General features: G+C 39.3%; 1 protein-coding gene across 15 annotated transcripts in view; it reads right to left on the bottom strand.

Annotated features, from left to right (window-relative positions):
* Window positions 1–18,073, bottom strand: part of CLIP1 (CAP-Gly domain containing linker protein 1) — an 81,365-nt gene that overhangs the window by 13,036 nt on the left and 50,256 nt on the right. For 12 of the 15 annotated variants that reach the window (XM_040609547.1, XM_040609564.1, XM_040609557.1 and 9 more), the window contains 10 exons: window positions 16,050–16,994; window positions 14,611–14,727; window positions 13,571–13,628; window positions 13,246–13,329; window positions 12,047–12,203; window positions 11,238–11,403; window positions 10,926–11,141; window positions 6,726–6,863; window positions 4,903–5,009; window positions 1,845–1,965 (listed from right to left, as the gene is read on the bottom strand). In XM_040609547.1, the coding sequence (XP_040465481.1) occupies window positions 1,845–1,965; window positions 4,903–5,009; window positions 6,726–6,863; window positions 10,926–11,141; window positions 11,238–11,403; window positions 12,047–12,203; window positions 13,246–13,329; window positions 13,571–13,628; window positions 14,611–14,727; window positions 16,050–16,994 (2,109 nt within the window). Of the gene's footprint in view, window positions 1–1,844; window positions 1,966–4,902; window positions 5,010–6,725; window positions 6,864–7,617; window positions 9,886–10,925; window positions 11,142–11,237; window positions 11,404–12,046; window positions 12,204–13,245; window positions 13,330–13,570; window positions 13,629–14,610; window positions 14,728–16,049; window positions 16,995–18,073 lie in introns of all 15 variants that reach the window. The other 3 variants (XM_040609665.1, XM_040609656.1, XM_040609629.1) reach the window with 3 other exon arrangements.

Below are 18,073 nucleotides of genomic sequence, written 5' to 3'. Positions count from 1 at the left end.
ATTAGTTAGGTGACACTGAAGCAAACCTGCATTTTAAATGACACCATTTTGCCAGAACAAAGCTCCCTGGAATACCAAAGGCCTCTGCCAGTTTTTAGGAGGCCATGCAGATCACCAGACCTAAAGACACCGCAGCCCAAATATTACACTTAGGAAATGCAACAGATGGCATTCCCACGTTTCCAAGATTCAGATTGCACCTTCCTTGCAGAAGAGGACATGATGGAACATGGACTGTTTCTCCGAGCTCTAGCAGATCTTCCAGATCTTTGATGTCGGAGCCGTGTACTCAGGGGCAGAAAAGGCTGCGGTGCAAGCGAACGGAGAATATTCCGGTTTGCAAAGTGACTGACTAACCCCTGTGCCTCACAGATCACAGCTGTCTATCCTGGCAATGAGAGAAGGATCCCTGCGGACAGCTCCACAGCAGGCAGGATGCAGACAGCGGGATTCCTTCACACGGTCACCTGGACACAAGCGAGGCCACCGACTGAGAGCACAGCGCAGCTGCCAGCCTGCGCCTCAGGGCTCGAGGGTCCCTTCCCTCGAGGACTGGCTACGTACCACAGGCAGAAAGATTTGACCAACGTTGCCGAATCCTTTCAAGTTACAACTCTTTCTGAAAATAACAGGTTACCTCAAAGATTCTGAAATAATTTAAGAAAACATGTGGGAGTGGGGCGCAGAGCTCCTGCTGGCTGTTTAGGATGACAGCCTTCTCTTACCATACCGCTACTCAGATGCAGCATGAGTCAGTGGTTGAGCCCACATGTCTGGGACTCTCGTTAATATCTCCAAAGGCTCTTTAGGATGAAGGAGCTCGGGCATTACTCCTGTCAGCAGCCGAAAGGATTTAGAAACTGGCCAGAGCTGTAGTCACCCATCCTCAGCATTTCCAAAGGTGACTCTGGGGAAAAGTCAGCCGCTTGGCTTGAAATGTCCTTGTTGCAGGACGGGAGAGATCTGTTCCGCTGTCCCTGGGAACAGGCACACCCCTCTCCTGCCCAAGTGCTGTCTCAGGAAGGCAACACATAAACCCGTGTCTTTGTGATCTTGCTTTTGGACAAGATCTTCCTTCATGGTGTGGCTGTCACCGGAACTGCTCCGCAAGAACAGAACCCACCATATTTAATCAAATTTATCTTTTGGCAAGTACCAGTGTTACAAGCTGTGTAACTAAACCCGTACTTTTAAGATTCCAACAACGTGTTCAAATATAACAGTGAAAAATCAAAAATAAAATTTTAAAAAAGTATTTTTCTCCCCTATAAACTACCATCTGAAAAATATCCTACATCGGTTTGGTTCTAGTCTTCCAATACCCACCACCCGCCTGCAGCACTCTTCACGTACATGCACAGCATGAAGTTTAAGCAAGCATACACGTGCATAGTGCTTTTTAGAGACAGAGTCCAACCAAGTAGTTTTAGATGAAATACATCCTAAATAATAATATTTTTTTTCAGTGGGAAGGGAGAGCAGGAATAAGGAGGAGAACTACATAGCTAGATTTCCTTAGTACTGGGTAGATGGATATTTCCACGGTTGTATAACAAAATTACTCCCAACAGAAATAGCAAGTGTCTGTTAATACATTTGGCTAAAGCGTATTTAATTTATGCTTATTCCCCAGCCTCCTAAGTATCCTTCACAGGTTATGTAACCTTCTGTTAGCCTGCAGTTCTAACCTCCCAGTGCAGGTGGCTTCCAAATTTATTTTAAAACCTTCTCAGAGCAACTCATCTTTCAAGCACAAACATGCAGTGCAACGTCACCCAGGCATCAGTGGAAACAGCACACGCAGCGCTTTTACCCCAGATGAAGAAACGTTCCAGCCACTCTACCTTCTGATGACTTGTGACTTCGTCCCTGCTCCTGCCCAGCTCCTCGGCAAGTTTCACGTTCTCCTCTTGCAAAGCTGCAAGCTGCTGGGACTTCTGAGCTGCTGCCAGCTTCAGCGCTTCGCTGCGAGGACAGGGAGTGCATCGTTACCATAGGAACCAGAGAGGCAAGAAAAAACTGTGGGAGAGATTCAGCTCCACAGCTTCGAAAAATACATCTAGGTCACGTGTCTAATGCCATCTGCAATAAAGGTGACAATCTACACCTCAGGCGCACAGTGGCAGGTTTAACCCTGAAAAGCAGCAGCAGCAGCACAAAACCTCTTTTCCTTTAAATGCATCAGATACCTTCAGCTTCTTGGGAGTAAGTTCAGGCTGCCAGTTCTGCAGGCTTCTGATGGCGAGAAAACGCTTGGATTTAGAAATACAGGGCAGGGTTTCACAAGTGCTGGCAAGGTTTATGGCCTGGACTTTTAACAGGAGAAATGTTTTTTTGAAAAAAATAAAGGGGGAGTAAAAATAGAAAAAAGAGTGAAAAAATGGAAATAAAGGAAAAAAAAAAAGGCAAAAAGACAAAAAGGAAAAGGAAAAAAGAAACAAAAATTAAAAAGAAAAAAGCTCATAGCTCCACTTATTTAAATACTCCCTACAAGGTCTGACATCCAAACATACAAGAACATGCTGGATCACAGGAGGCAAAACAGGGAAGTATCTAATCTGCTCCATTATTTTAATAGATAAAAAATTGAAAATGAGACAAAACAAAAACTGAATTAAAAAAATGGATTTGTAGGTTTCATTAGCCTATGTTGCTACTAGGATGTGTGGTTTCCTTTAGGTTTATTTTCGACATATTTTTTGAAAAAAATACTTTGCATGCCTGCCTGTAACACAAGTGACTAACACAAGTTTCCATAAGATTTGATGTCTTTCAAAAAATAAAAAAAGATATGCTTCATTTCATTAAACAGTCATTTTTATGGCTGTGTTTTGTTTTCATAAAAAGGACTCTCAGTACTCCTACACGCCAATATTACACAGAGTTAAACTCTGACTGGAATATTAAAAATACTTTTCTGACTGTAGGAGGTAGAAGGACCTCCAAGTCAAACTTATTTAAGCACTTTAAGATACAAGGACTCTGTGGTCTATTATTGGGCACATTTAAACAAAAGGAAGTCCGATTTACTTTTGAGTTCAGCATGTAATAAACTAAGGTTTTCCAACCACTTCTTCTGTCTGGTCTCACCTGGACCAATTCCCAATCCAATCCACCTCGGCCAGGTGAAACAGGCTGGCTCACATCGCTGAATCTCCATTCAAATTATCTTGGTACCAATCTACTCATGGTGCAGGCACACACCTATTTTTAACCATGACTTTGCTGAACTGCAGCACTAAACCAGTTTTCCTCTTTTTGCTTTTGGCATTACAGTGTAGGTTCAGGGCGTCACCAAAAAAGCACAGAAAATAACGGGGGGTCAAATGCTCCCGTGTTTAGTGCCAAGGAACTGCCTTCTCAAAGGTGTTCTCTCTCCCCACATGACTGCTGATGGAGAAATGCCTTTTTTCAAGCTAATTCCTTACTCTAATTAAACCAAGGCAACACACAAAATAATTATGACAACAAAGATTAATTAAAAAACTAGACAAGCTTCCACCTATCCACAATGTCTCACACCACTGACGATTAGAGACCACATTCAGCACAAGTCTTAAGATTAACCTTAAGAAAAAAAAAAAAATTAAAATACCCACACAGTCATCAGGATCATGAGAACACCTTTCGGTGCTGAAGATTTTCAAGGCAGTATCTTCTATAAATAACTTCTGCTTGACAACTTAAAGAGTCTAATATATTTTGTCTTTCCACGATACCAGAGCTACTAGCCCCTTGCTGCTCTAACCTTAGAGCAACTAGTCTGGAAAGAATTCTTTTGCTTTGGCAATTCCCACAAGCACTCAGGCAGGTAGGAATTGCTCATGGAACGAAATCCTGCCTTTCTCAAAGGAGGCTGCTGTCTATACAAGCATGCAGATTTTTAAAAGCAAGCAGCCCAAACTGTCAGGCATACAGAAACTTAGCATTAATTCTGTGTGCTGACTTCCTTTGTGCCCTGTCTTCACCTCAGAGCAGTGGTTAAGAGCTGTCACAAAATGACTTATGGAACTAACCATAATAATAATTAGTCGAAGCTGTTCTTAGCTCTCAGTCCAGATTTCAGCTCTCGCTCCGTGAGTCAAGAAATCCTTCTTGGAGTGCAGCTGGGAACGGAGCTCTGTGATTTAGTGCCTTACATCTCTGGAGCTGGGGGACACACAGCTACTGCAAAGTAGCAATAACTAGGATTTTTATTCACAGTGGCACACCAAAAGCTCTGATATAAAGTAATTTGCCCTGTGGAATCTCATGGTATCAGATGTTTTGCAGTTAATTTGTTTGTGTACAATGTTACACATCATTAGTCTGTAGTACGTAAGAGGCAGTTTCTCACAGGAAGCATCTCAAATGATAAGTGATTAATTCTGGTTTTACATACCATATATAGCATTTCTATTGTACCAGTTAGAAAATAAATGCATAAAATGGGGCAAGAGGAACAAACCAAATAAAGCCATCAATGAAATAAATAATGACTACATGAATGAATAAAAAATGAATAAATGAATAAAGCCATCAATGAAAAATAAAAGCAGAACCAGATTTTCTATAAAAAAAGACAGTTACAACTCCAAGTGTACTTGTAATGAAATTCAGAGTTTCTTCATAAATAAACCTTTTAAAATAATCTAGTGCCCTCAGGTGGCAGAACTCCATGCTTCCTCCGACGAAGAAATTATTTCAAACAATGCCTGAAGGATTTGCTTCAATACCCTTCAGCAATTTGGGAGCAACATTCTGATCTCAAGTTTTATACATGTCAAACTAATATTTTAATTTTGACCTCATACCTGCTCTATAAGTACTTGGAGAGGTACTGAAAGATGCTTTCTCAAAAATATGTAAGGTGAATGAAACTACAAAGGAATGGTTTAACAGATTTAACATTGAAATACTTACAATTCTTTTGTAAGTTCTTCCACCTTCTTGTTCTCCAGGTTTAGAAGCTCTTTTGATTTATTAAGTTCCTCTTCATTTTTCAGGCTGTTTTGTTTAAGCATATCCAACTTAAAAAGGAAAAAAGCCCCTTGTTACACTAATGAAATGATACAGTTCTTAGGTGCAACACTTGGAAAAGATATTCAAAATGGAGGCCCGAGCTGAGCTGTTGCATCTTTCATCCTTAAATTAATTCAGTCTGTTTATACTGACAAGCATTTGTCTAACAAAAAACATTATGAGACTTTCTGCATTCAAGTCAAGCACCACAAAGAATTCAAAGCTCACTGAAGAGCAGCTCACACTAATCTGATGTACATACCCCAACATAAAAGGTAAAGCTCCAAAGCACCTCCACTTTAAATGCTATGCAGCTCAAACCACTTTTTTTTTCTTCTTTTTAGATTCAATGCTTGTTGCTAAACTCAGCTGTTCCCTTGATTTTTATTCCTCTAAGATAACGGATAAAGAGTTCTGCTTTACCGTACCTGAATTTCTGAGAAACAGGAGGCTGAAAGTTGCGCTTGCAACCATAAGAAATGAATTCCTTTCAGAGATCTTGTGGCATGGAACAAATTGTTGCATGTGGATTTACTGAGCGTGCCTTTACCACGCACACACCGCCAGCTTGCAAACATTTGTTCGCATTCAGCGGCACACTGCATTACATAAGCGATAATCTTCAGCCATTCTCATGGCATTACAGGACCCTGTGGATTATTATTTTTTTTTTTTTTCAATCTAGGAAGCAAACCCCTGCCATTATTAACGTCAACGTTTTTAATTCTCGAGTCATCGGATCTCATTGGAAATCATTACTGCCTCGGCACAAGCTGTGGCACTTAGCTTAGCCCAGCTGTTCACTACCCGTTGAGCTGCACAAGATGAGAGAGCCATCAAAAAGAGGCCACAGGTTGCTCAAGATCTGCAGAAAAGATGCCACTTCCACATTAGACTAGATACTCTGGGGCAAAAAAGTGTGAAAACACACAAGTGAGGACACACACCCCTTCTCTGAACCCTGAGGTATTGTAGAGCCGCTGGAGGACATAGACCGAACTAGAGGAACTGCTGTACGCGTTCCAGCATGAAATTCCCTGGGACTGTCATGCTCACACGTTTGGATAGCACAGAGTTCAGTAGAATTGGCACCCTGTCAGACCACAATTCTGACGAAAGGAAAAGTGGAAAAAAAGAAGGAATGCTAACTTATGCATGGCAGGATCGTAGGGAGGATGGACAGAGCAAGGAGTGCGTTATAGGTAAGAAAATGGAGCGATGGCTTTTGTGGATTAGGAGCACTGTTACTCAGAGCTCTGCAGCACTTCATCGGAGCGTGAAGCTGCACCCTGTACTTTCAACCAGGGAACTGAGGCACAGTGTGGTCATGTCCAAGCAATTTGTCTAAAGCTATACAGCACGACTGATTAACCCACATCTCCAGATTCTGTGATCTGCAAAAGCTGCTCTAGCATCCAGAATTCCTATTCCATAATTTTTTTTTGTTGCTGCACCAAGATTGAAGGGACATGACCCCACGTGCTGTACGGTATTTGAAATCACATACAAAACGCAGAACACAGGTCATACGGCTATGTAAAGCACCTAGATTTTCCATCAATATGCACTCATCTAGGAAGTTTTCACAAGCCAGTCAAGACTGAGTATTGTGGTGGGAAAATGACAAGACTTCACTCCTGCCTAACCTAGTTCTCTGTCATTCAATAATTGCTCCTTACAAACAAGGCAAAACTTTTCATATAAAAGCATTTAAATGTGATTACTTCATTCTGTAGCTTCTCATTTGTCTGTCTAGAGTTCTCCAAACAGGCCAAAGTTTCAATCTTTTCTTTGTGAATGGCATCCTTCTCTTTGGTCACCTTCTCCACAGTCTGGAAAACATCTTCTGCCATTTTAGCAGCCTATATATATATAAAGGAGAGTGGGGAGGGGTGAGGGATAAAAAAAAAAAAGTGTTACCAAAGGGACCTCTGAAAGCAAAAGATGAACCACAATACTTTATGCACAGCTCCATGGTTTGCCAGCTGCTTTCCAATTAAATAAGGACTTCAACTGGGAACTTATTTGCATTTTGAAGCTGCATAAAGTATAAAAATAAATGGACACGAGAAGATTCAATTCCATGCAGAAATAAGATCATAACCCCATGCTTGTATCACCACTGAGAAAGCCCCATTTCTTCCTTTTTAATTTGTGGATTTCTAATTACCACCACTGTGATTGCTCTTTGACCTCTAAACCAATTTAGACATAGTAGTTCAACAGGTATTCACTTCCAACAGCCTGCTCTATTTTCAGAAAACATGAAATTTATAGAAAGCTGTTAAAAATTTGGAAAATAATTACAAATTAAATAGGAGATAAAGCCAATTATCATATTATTTCAGTGTTCTTCATTATGCCCTCATAAAAGGAAGTATTTCACAAGAATATTAAAATGCCTAGGTAGGCATAATACATTCCTATAGAATATCTTGATTCCAATTTGTAAGGAATTGTAAGGAATTTGTAAGGAATTGTTCCCAAAGAACCAATCTATTTAAAACGCGCAGCAATGAAGTGCAGAGAAGAACCCACTGGGTTAGTGCTCAGTATTAGTATAACCATACTCGATTGTTCAACTATGGGTTTCAATACCTCAGGTTTTTGCGCTACTGTTTGGGCCTGGAGAATCTCAATTTCTTTTAGTTTCAAAGCCAGTTTGTTCACCTCCTCCTGCAGCATCTGAGTTTTGCCCTGAGACACCAGCAATTTGCCAGAGAGGTCACTATTAGTTTGTTCTAAAAGTGCTACTTCCTTGTGCAGTTTATAATAATCCTTGGAGAATTTCTCCTTCTCTTTTAGTATTTCTTCCTTAATGATGACCAGACTCTTCTGTTCAGCAAGCAGGCTGTCGTTTTCCTCAAGTAACTTTATCCTCTCCTTCTCTGTCACCTCCTGCCTGCGTTGAAGATCATCCAGCCTCTCAGAGACACAACTGTGCGCATCCTGGAGCTCTGCTTTTGATTTAGACAAGGATGCAAAGTCACTCCGCAGTCGCTCCACACTGGAAGCAAGCTGCTCTATCTCCACACAGAGGGCTTCTTTTTCTTTCATTATTTCCAGCAGTTTACTTTCTGATTTTTCTTTCTCCTGAACTAAAAGTTCTTTCTCAGTCAGAAATACTTTATTTTTCTTTCTCAGCTCTTCCACCTCCTTCTCCAAGAAGCTGAGGTTGCTTTGAACTTCCGTACGCTCCAACAGAAATGATTCCTTCTCCAGCTTCCTAGCTTCCCTTTCTACCGCTAAGTCTTCTTTCATAATTGCAATCTCCTCGTTTAATTTCTGACACTTATCTTGCAGTTCATCCCTCTCTCTGACCAGCAGTTCCCTATCGGAGGAACAGCTCTCGAGTGAAGATGACAGAAGCTGCTTGGCATGGGATATGGCAGCCAGTTCATTTTCTAATGTTCTTTTGGCATCCTGGGCCTCTTTCAGAAGATCTGAAAGGTCACATTTACAGGCCATTAGCTCTTGATTTTCTAGAGTCTTCTTACTTAATTCTTCCTTGAGGGCTTCTATTGAACCTTGGAGCATGGTATTCTCTTGGGCCAGAGCTCTCTTGGCTGAGATGTCCAGTTCATGTTCTTTCTTCATAGCAGAAACCGCATTTGCAAAAGACTTGCTTTCATCAAGAAGCTCTAAGTATTTGTTCTTCAATTCATGCTTCTCTTGGAGAAGAGCTTCATTGTGCTTTTCAAATTGCAATGACTTAAGAAAAATGGATTCCTTTTCTAAATTCAATTCATTTATTTTCTCAGTAAAGACTCTCTCGGCAAGTACAGCATCTGCTGTGGCCTTAGCAAGCTTTTCAGTAATTGCTTTATTTTCATTTAAGAGTTGCACCCTTTCAGCCAGAAGCTTTTGTTCTGATGCAGAAAGAGCCTCTTTCTCTTGAAGTAACTGAATACGTTCAGAATTGGCTATCTCTCTCGAGGCTTTCGTTTCCTCAAGCTGACAAGAGAGACTAGCGAGGGAATCCTTCAGCTCCGTGTTGTCTTCCATCACTTTTTTAAGTTCTTTACGTTCCGTCTCTAGCTCTGTTTGCATCTCTTCTGTTCTCACTTTCAATGCTTGGTTTTCACTAACCGTAATGTCTAAACTCACACGCAGCTCTCCCATGCTCTTCAGGAGTGTCTCCTGCTCGCACTGCAGACTCTGACTTGTCTGCAATAGACTGGTCATTTCATTTTTTAAGGCGATATGTGCATTTTCAAGATCTGAGTATTTACCTAGGGCTGAATCTCTCTCTGCTGTCAGAGCTGACACTTCTTGCAGGAGGTCTCTTTGGTCTCTTGCCAGGGCCTCACAAGAGCTTTCCAGCTTCTGAATAACATCATCTTTGCCTTTAACAACTGCATCTTTCTCTTCCAAAAGTTTCTTCTGGTAGTTCTCCAGTTGTTCCCATTCCTTGATATGTTTCTGACATACCTCGTCCATGGTATCTTTGTCAGCTTGAAGTTCTTTCACCTGTTGGAGCAAAGCTGCCTCCGAAGACTGGAGAGCAGAATTTTCTTGGGTTATCTTCAGAAGGTCTGCCTGTGCTGCCTCTATTTCAGAGAGTAATTTGTTTCTCTCAGAAATCAGTGCTACCTTTTCTGTGCTTTCCTGCTGGCTTTTGGCCTCAGCTTCTTCCTTCTGCTTTAGGATTTTTTTATGTTCTGAATTAAGTTCTTCATTTATTGTCCAAAGTTCTTCTTGCTCTTGTTGTATAAATGAAATCTTTGATTCCAGTTCTAGAAGTTTTGATAACAAGGAATCTCTCTCTAATTTTAAAGTATTCCCCTCCTGTGCCAAAGTCTCTTTTTCTGATATCAAACCCCTCATCTTGTCTGACATTAGTTCAATTTCTTTTCTGGCTGATGCTAACACAGAGCTTAAGGACTAAAGAAATAAAGTTGAGGAGAAGGGAAAACAAAAATGAAGTCAAGCAGATAAATGAGAAACGTGGTTTAAGGACAAACAGAGCAATTGTAATTTAAGTTTTAAAAAAGTGTATACACTGACACACAGTCCCTAAGCAAACTCAACTGTTGACAGTCACCCTGGGTATTTCATTACGAAACACCCACCATCCACAGGAAAACTTTTCAGTGGTTAAATAATAATAATCATAAAAAAAATAATCGTGATTTGAAGGTTCCTCCATACAAGATTTCATCTCTGTTTTAAAACTACTCTCAAAAAATTTTCTGAATGTAAATTGTTCAGAAAGAAGAGCCACAGAATGATTTCATGCGAATTAAGTGATTAAAATGCAGGGAGTTACATTAATACTGAGTTTCAATTCTCAGATTCACCTCCTATAGATGATTCTCCTCATGATTCTGACAAAAATATGTTGTCATAACCCGTTTAATTCAAAACACCACATCAGTGGTGTATTTAGTTAACTTGTGTGCCAATTTATACACTTAATACTTTGCTAAAACGTAAACCAAAGACTACAGCAAATAACTAATGAGGGATGAAATCAAGCAGTGATGTCAAAGAAACAGGAGAAAAACATTACTAAAATCAAGCTACATACTAAATAGTTGCACGTAATATGGGATAATACATTTCAAGTATGAACAAAATTTCAGGTGGATAATCAACTGAAATGATATAGTTCACAACATATTTTAAAATTCATGCATTTAAAAACCAAGAGAATCACATTAGGCTCCAATTGATTGATCTCTGAACATAAAATGTTAACATCAAAGAACCATATTTCACAGGTCCTTGTGTGATCTAGAGCAGACCAGCAGTTAGTCCTGCATGCTTCTCGTCCCTAACCAATATTAATCTACCCTGGAAAAGTTAAAGAAACACTGCAACAATCTGATTATGCAATGGTGAAGCCAAGTAAAAAACAGTGATTCACTGAAACAGGAAGATTTAAACTTTAAATTACTTGCAGAGTAACAAAGTATACATACTTTGGCCTGTTCTGCTTGCTTTTTCAGCTCCTCAGCCTGTATTTCCAAGTCATTGTTTTTCTTTTGTGCAATTTTCAGTGCCTCTTCTGCATCCAGCAAGTTCTGCTTAAATCCTTTGATATCTGTGTCATGTTTAGCAATCATCTCAGAAGTTTCTTTTTCATACTTCGCCTGAAGCTCCTTATACTGATTTTGACTAGTCTCAATTTGCTTTTTCTGGTAGAAGATAAAAACAATTGGAAGACAGTTAAAAGAAGCAGTGGTACAATATTCTGCACATAGTTAGCCAATGCTTTTAAAAGTTGTTCTTACCATGTCCGTTAGCTGATCCTGCATACTCTTCAGTTCTGCTTGATGAATCTTGAGAGCTTCTTGCTGACTCTGCTCAGCTTTCTGTGTTGTCTGCTCCACATTTTCCTGAAGCTGAACAGCCTTTTCATTTGCTTTTGTAAGCTCAAGTTGTATTTGCTCCAACTGCCTAGAAAGACCAAATAAAAGAACATTACTTTTTGCTGACAGCACAACAAGCAGAGGTGAAAGCCTCTAAATTATGCCCAAGTTTTACACTCTGGCCAAGCATTTCAAATGAGAGTTTATTATTTCACATATGGAGAACGTTCTGCTAAACTACATATACATGAGTGAGACGGAGCACTTGCTCGTGTGCAGAGCAACACAGCTGCCAGTTATTTTGCCCCCAGTCTGGGGTTTTGTAAAGGTAAAGAACAACAGTTCTATGTACTATTTTTATTTGAAACAAAACACATTTTCCCTTGCTAGACAAAAATGTGACCCAAGTCTTTTTTTATATATCCAAATAAACCACACTTATCAGGTAATCAAATAATTATGAAGCCCAATCACAAAACAGTAGATTATTTAAAAGGTCATTTACTCTGGGCAATGAGAAGCATACAAATTTTGCAATTGCAAATGTTAGCTGCTCTTCAAATCACTCTGAGGAGTTTTGATTAATGTAGTTTGATAGAGTAACTTCACTTGTCATATCAATGTGACACTCAGGAACATCTTGTTCAGATATTTACAAAAAGATAAAGCAAGAAGCCGGAATTGCAGAATTAAAGGATTAATGTGAAAATGTTCTGACAACGATGGAATACCTTTCTTTTAACCGGAGCTCATCATTCATTTTCGTCAGCTGGGCAGAGCTGTCTCCTGAAGACTTCATGATCTCTGCAATATCATTTTCAAGTTTGGCTTTAGCTTCAATCAGTTGCTGTTCTCTCTCTTCTCGCTCTTTCAGTTTCTTCTCCATCACTGAACAAGACAAAGGTTGTTAGTCTAGTTGATTTAAGAGAAAAGGTATGCAAGGCAAGCTAGAAGATAGTAAAGAACTACAAAAAGAGCATTATTGATGCTGCAGACTTTGGAAATTACCCCTTTAAAATTAAAAATTATGGTTGATTGAACTTTGAACTGTAGCAAAAGGTAAATAACTCTTCAGAAATAGTAAAAAAGCAACTAGTCAAGAAACCTTTCTTTCAGAAGTGATTCACTTAACTTTAGGCCATGAGAAGTGGATACAAATTCTACCGTATCAGAGGGTAATTAAGCAATATAATAAGAGAGGTATGCACACCTTGCAGGTGAGACAACTCACCAGCTATTTAGTAGAGCGGTGGAAGACAAACAGTGCAAGCAACATGAAGCTTCAGTGAAAAAATTACTCAGTCCATGGAAGGCACTGTCACCAAGGGCAAGACCAGCCCTTGGGATGACTCCCACAGTCCCAACAATGCTTTGCAGTGCTCGCTTACAGGGTGCATCATCATTCTTAATTTCTTCATGCATTGCTTTGAAATGGAGATGCACAACTAGAAAGATGCAGCAAGAGTCCCTCCTATGAGACAGGAAGGAGGAGATGACCAGGCTAACGTACGGTCTTTTTGGTGTCCTTAAAAAGAAATCCACTACCTATGGGCAAGGCTTCTGTGAAATACCTATCTTACGTTTGTGATGCTTCAGTCTGGTCCTCAGGCCTTTGTCTGGTATCTGACCAGCACCACAGCATGCTTTTGTCGCAACATCAAACAAGAATTTAACTACTGATGCGGAATACACTCAGCAGGAAGTCTGCTGCCTTCCTGCGCAATGTATTGCCTTAATATTAGCATCACCTTGCTGGGTCACTACGCAGTGCCACAAAAGCTGTTTTCTGCCCAGAAAAAAGGCTTTCTTTTGAAGGCATCTGCATTTGTGAAAGCATTACATACTACAGCGTGGGGAGCTGAGCAGGAGGCATACAGAAGCAAAAAGCTGATGCATTTTGCAAAACATTCCATTTCATTAACTTCCTTACCAGTTAAACTAGACTTCAGCTGTTCCAGTTCTGAAGACAAGAGTGCAAACTGCTCTTCTTTTTGGTTTAGTTTTTTAATTGTTTCTATGCAAGTAAAATTTTGAAAACAAAGTTAGTAACTATTTAGATGCAGACAATTCCACCTACTTGCAAGGTATATTACTCTTCAGAAGAGAGGTTGTAAGTAACCCTGTCCTTTCCATAGCTGCTGAAACCGCTGTACTGCCAGGTGTAAATTTGAAAGCGCATGACAAAACCCCTTTATTTTGCCACATTTGTTTTCTGCAGCTTTTTAGTTCTTCGTTTAGTTTAGTAGCAGACATACCTTGCATAGTTTGTTGAACGTTTTCTGCTTCATTAGCTGCACTAGTAAACTTTTCTTTCTGAAAAATGGATAAAAAACTAAGGTAAGGTTTGGCAATAGCAGTGTAATTCAACCACTGAATTTATATTAGGTATTTTTCAACTACAAAATAGAACAGTCTTCATGCCTACCATAAATAGATCTGAAGTTTTTAAATTACAGTTTAGCATAGATACATTCAGCCACTTAAAGCAAGATTTTTCCCTTGCCTTGATTACAAGCAAATCCCTAAACATTCAAAGTAACTTCTCCATCACCAAGAACAGCAGGAGAACTGCAGCCAGAGAGTCCAGTGTAGGAGATGTGATTTCTGGGTTTCAGTGCAAGAAACTACCCACGCTGCTCACAGGCTGCACAGTGGGCATCTGCAACCCTGTGATCAACCTCATACCAGTATTTTCCAGGTTTACCAGCAGGACGAGATGCTAGACAGTGAAGAAATGGGAGGATATTGAGGAAGATAAGCAAGACTCTTCCACCAACTTAAAATATTTACTATGGCCGTGGAAAGAGATTATGACAGGGACAGCAAAACCTAAAAGCACATCTTTTTGTTACTAACTCTAGTGTAGTTCCTCAGGAAAATCCCACCCAACTACAGAATACTTGCAAATATTTGCAAAATGAGAAATCAGACGACAAATGTCTTCAAAAACCATTTGTAAGGCGTGTACAGCCAGCACGAATTTGTGCAACAGTTACAAGAAAGAGCCACATGTTCCTTAATGAGTAGTCTCATAGTGCTTTTGGTTTAATATTTTATCTGAAATCCATAAATAGATGAGTTCTACTTAGATAAAACATCTGCCAACACAGAACACAGGTGAAATGCTCTTTTCATTCTGAGACAGATCCTGTTAGTCACAAACCCTTGCCATCTTTTCATGAATAAAACAGCTTTGGAAGATGTTGCTCAGAGTTGATCCACAGATTTCAATTACATTCTCACCATGAAAACCAAAATCCAAAGGATAAAGTCAAAATTTTTGAGTATTACTCACCAAAACTTGAAGTTCCTTTTCCAAAGAATCTTTAACTTGATTTACTGCACTCAAGTTTTTCTCAAGGTCAAGAAGCTTTTGCTCTTTGCCCTGCAGTTCTTTGGCCAGATTACTAGCCTAACAAAGATGATGAAATGGAGTAAAATAAAATTACAAACATGAATGAAAAAATAGGGAAATTAAAAGGCGAATCTGAAAGAAATAACTAGAATATTAAAATCACTGTAAGATTAAAAAAAATGAAGAAAAAAATGTGTGATGTGTTAGCTGAATGAAGCTGATTTCCACTGATGACGACATACATCACGGTACTAACTACATCTTGGAATATATCTGAAATCATCAAAATTTAGCTCTCTTGGAATTAATGGTGGAAACATTATTTAATGGCAGATATTTTTGAGTACATTCAAAATTTCAAAACAAAGTTACAGCATCAGTTGAATTAGTATGTTTAGGGGTTTATTGTTTTAATTTTAACTGATTAATTTAGCATTTATGCTTCAACTGGCTATTCAGACCAACGCACATAGAGGGATATAATTTTTCAATTACATTTCAATTTATATTCCAATATAATTCTCCGTACCACACCCAGGGGTAGTGCAGAAACCCAGCGTGACCTCAAAAATCGAGTCAAAGGTCTGTAGAAATCTAGTATCTCCAAACCATCTGTGAAGGGTTTATGAAAGCTATTTCCAGTTACCTTCTCACCGCTCTTAGAATTAGAGCTCTAGCTTGTCAGGTCATGCATAGACAGGGAAGGTGGGGCAACCCCTACAATGACATGATATCTTAACACTTCTATTCCTAGCTGCAGTGGTGGAACAACTTTCAAGTACTGAATGCCATGCTGTCAATTTAAAAGACAGATGTCATCCAAACCCAAGAAAAATCTTGGTAAGATACATCACATTGCAGTCTGTGATCCAAAAATGCTGTGATGCAGCGCCTAACACCATCACTGCATACCCTTGTCTTAAAGAAAAGTTCCACCCAGATCATTTTTGCTTTCTTTTGGTTTTAACAGCCTCTTCCATCTTCTTGTTTGACAAGAGGCAAGGTAGTGAAGGTACAGAGGAAACATTTCCCCCATGAGCCCCAAGTTGCTTTATCTGAATACCTCTATCACCAAAGGTTAAAATCTTAAAATGTGTGGATTCTTCTCCCAAATAAGCCAAACCAACTTTTCCATAACACAATGCTTTCGGCACAGGCATGCCGAAGCCTGCAGTAAGGAAGTGCAGAAGATTTGTTTTTCTTTTTGCTTAGTGGTGCAGACCAAGCACTAAAAACCTGCTTTCTCTAAACCTCTTCAGATGTTACTAAGATTCAATCAAACTAGTTTGTTCTGTGATGTATTTGCCATAGCAGATTAGAACAGTATGAATGCAAAATAAAAGCAAAGTAAAAATAAAAGGATGGATGTTGATACAAACCTTGCTACTTCCATCAACCTTTTCAGTCTCTAAATTCTGAATTTGTTTCTCAGCTGCCTCAAGCTGCTTGCTAAGTTTCTGGATTTCCAATTTACCTTCAGAATTGGCTTTCTGAAGTGCAGCAAGGTCCAAAAGCTTTTCTTCAGCAGCTTTGATCTGTGGTGTAAGACTATCAATAACTTTGGTTTGTTCATTGTACTTGGCTTGCAGTACCTCTAGCTCCTTTACCTTTATCTCAGCTTCCTGTAATTTGTTTAAAGTGTCTTCCATTTCTACTAGATGCTGATCTTCCACACTTTCCAGTTTGGTCTTCAGACTTTCCAGGCTTTGCTCCTTCTCCTCTGTGACCGCCAACAGTTTTGCTTTCAGCGATTCGATCTCTTTTAAATGATGAGATTTTTCATTTTCCTGCTTCAGTTTTAAATTTGACATTTCAGTTTCATATTCTAATTTAATCTTCTCAATCTGAGTCTTTAACTCTGCAAATTCTGCCGTCTGAGCCCCTACACCTTTGCTGAAAGAAACTTTTAGCTCTTCCATTGCTTGCTGATGGGAGGCAATTGCAGATTCCAGCTTTGATTTCCACAGCTCTATGACATCCGAGTTCTCCTTGTTGGCATGATCAAGCTTAGTTTTCAAGGATTCATTTTCTTTTGCCATTCTCTCATTTGAAGCTGAAAGTGACTTGATCTCTTTCTGCAAGGCTTCTTCGCTAATTCCAAACTTCTCTTTTAGTGAATTCATCTCGTTCTGATGTTCCTTGCTAATTGCTGCCATTCTTTCTTGCAAAGAACTTATTTCTTGTAACAATGACAGAGAAGTGTCCACATCATCAATGTGTTTACTAGACTCTAATCTCCCTCGAAGCTCAGCTACTTCTTTCACCCGCAATGCTAGATCTCTTTCTAGTTCCATGATGCGAGATTTTTCAGATACCGTGGCCACCTATGGTTAACAGCATTTTAAGGAAAGAAGAAAGATTATAAAAGATAAGTTTCATCCAAAGACACTTAGGCCTCACTGAAAAGAAACCACCAAGTGTTGCAAACTATCATCATTAGTGTATTCTTACCAGCATTTTGGATTAGAATACCTTTGAATTTCTCTGTGAACTCTGATTTCTAGGGAAATTTTGAACCAGCCTTAAGAAAAAGCAGATGATTTTACGCAGAAGGCTGTGAAACAAGGCCAACTATTGTTTCCCTTCTGGACAAACTACTGCTTTAAAAAAAGGAAAAATGTCCACATCTTTGTATTACATTCATATCATACTCTCTAAAGGTGGAATTTAGTTAAATGCATTTTTCTGAGGTTGTCTGGAAATAACAACTTGTTTTAAACAGCTTACAGACTATGCTTATATATATTACCAGTTTTTAACAAAATGTTTCTCAGAACCATTTTAAAGAAGGCTGGGAAAGAACAGAGAACCCTGAGGTCTTTATATGTTAAAATAATTGCTTCCAAATTAATCTCATGCCAGCTATGAAACTGTCAGAGAAAAATATAGACATGTTTTTCACCTACAAATCCTTAGAAACTCCTGCTACATCCACTCCATTGTTCTCTGTGAAAAAGCGTCCTCGCATTATCTGAGCTTTTCACCCACTATTGAAGCAGCTTGTGGTAGCGAAAAGCGTGCAAAGCTACCTCAATAATTTCTAATTAGGAAGTTACTGTTTCAACCTCCTTACTATACCAACATCCTGGAAAAGATATTACTTACCTGCAATTGCTCTTTAAAAGTACTTATAGAGTACGTTCTTGGGTTTATAATATTCGTCCTACCACAACTTCACGAAAAGCTCCATGTGTGAGCATGAATATAGATCTCTATATAACTATCCTTAAGAATCGACATCTGCTGAGCTTCTGACTTGGGACAAAGTATGTCCAGTAATATTTTGGCAGGCTACAGTATTACGAATGCAACAGGGATATCCATGAAAAGATTACATCATGGGTGGAAAAAATACCTAAAAAGCCACTGCAAAGCATGATTTAGCAAAGTAAGTAGTACAACA

The sequence above is a fragment of the Falco naumanni genome, chromosome 1 (genome assembly GCF_017639655.2).
Source record: "Falco naumanni isolate bFalNau1 chromosome 1, bFalNau1.pat, whole genome shotgun sequence".
Classification (NCBI taxonomy): Eukaryota; Metazoa; Chordata; class Aves; order Falconiformes; family Falconidae; genus Falco; species Falco naumanni.
Note: the sequence above shows the minus strand (reverse complement) of the source record. Positions and strands in the feature narration are given on the sequence as shown.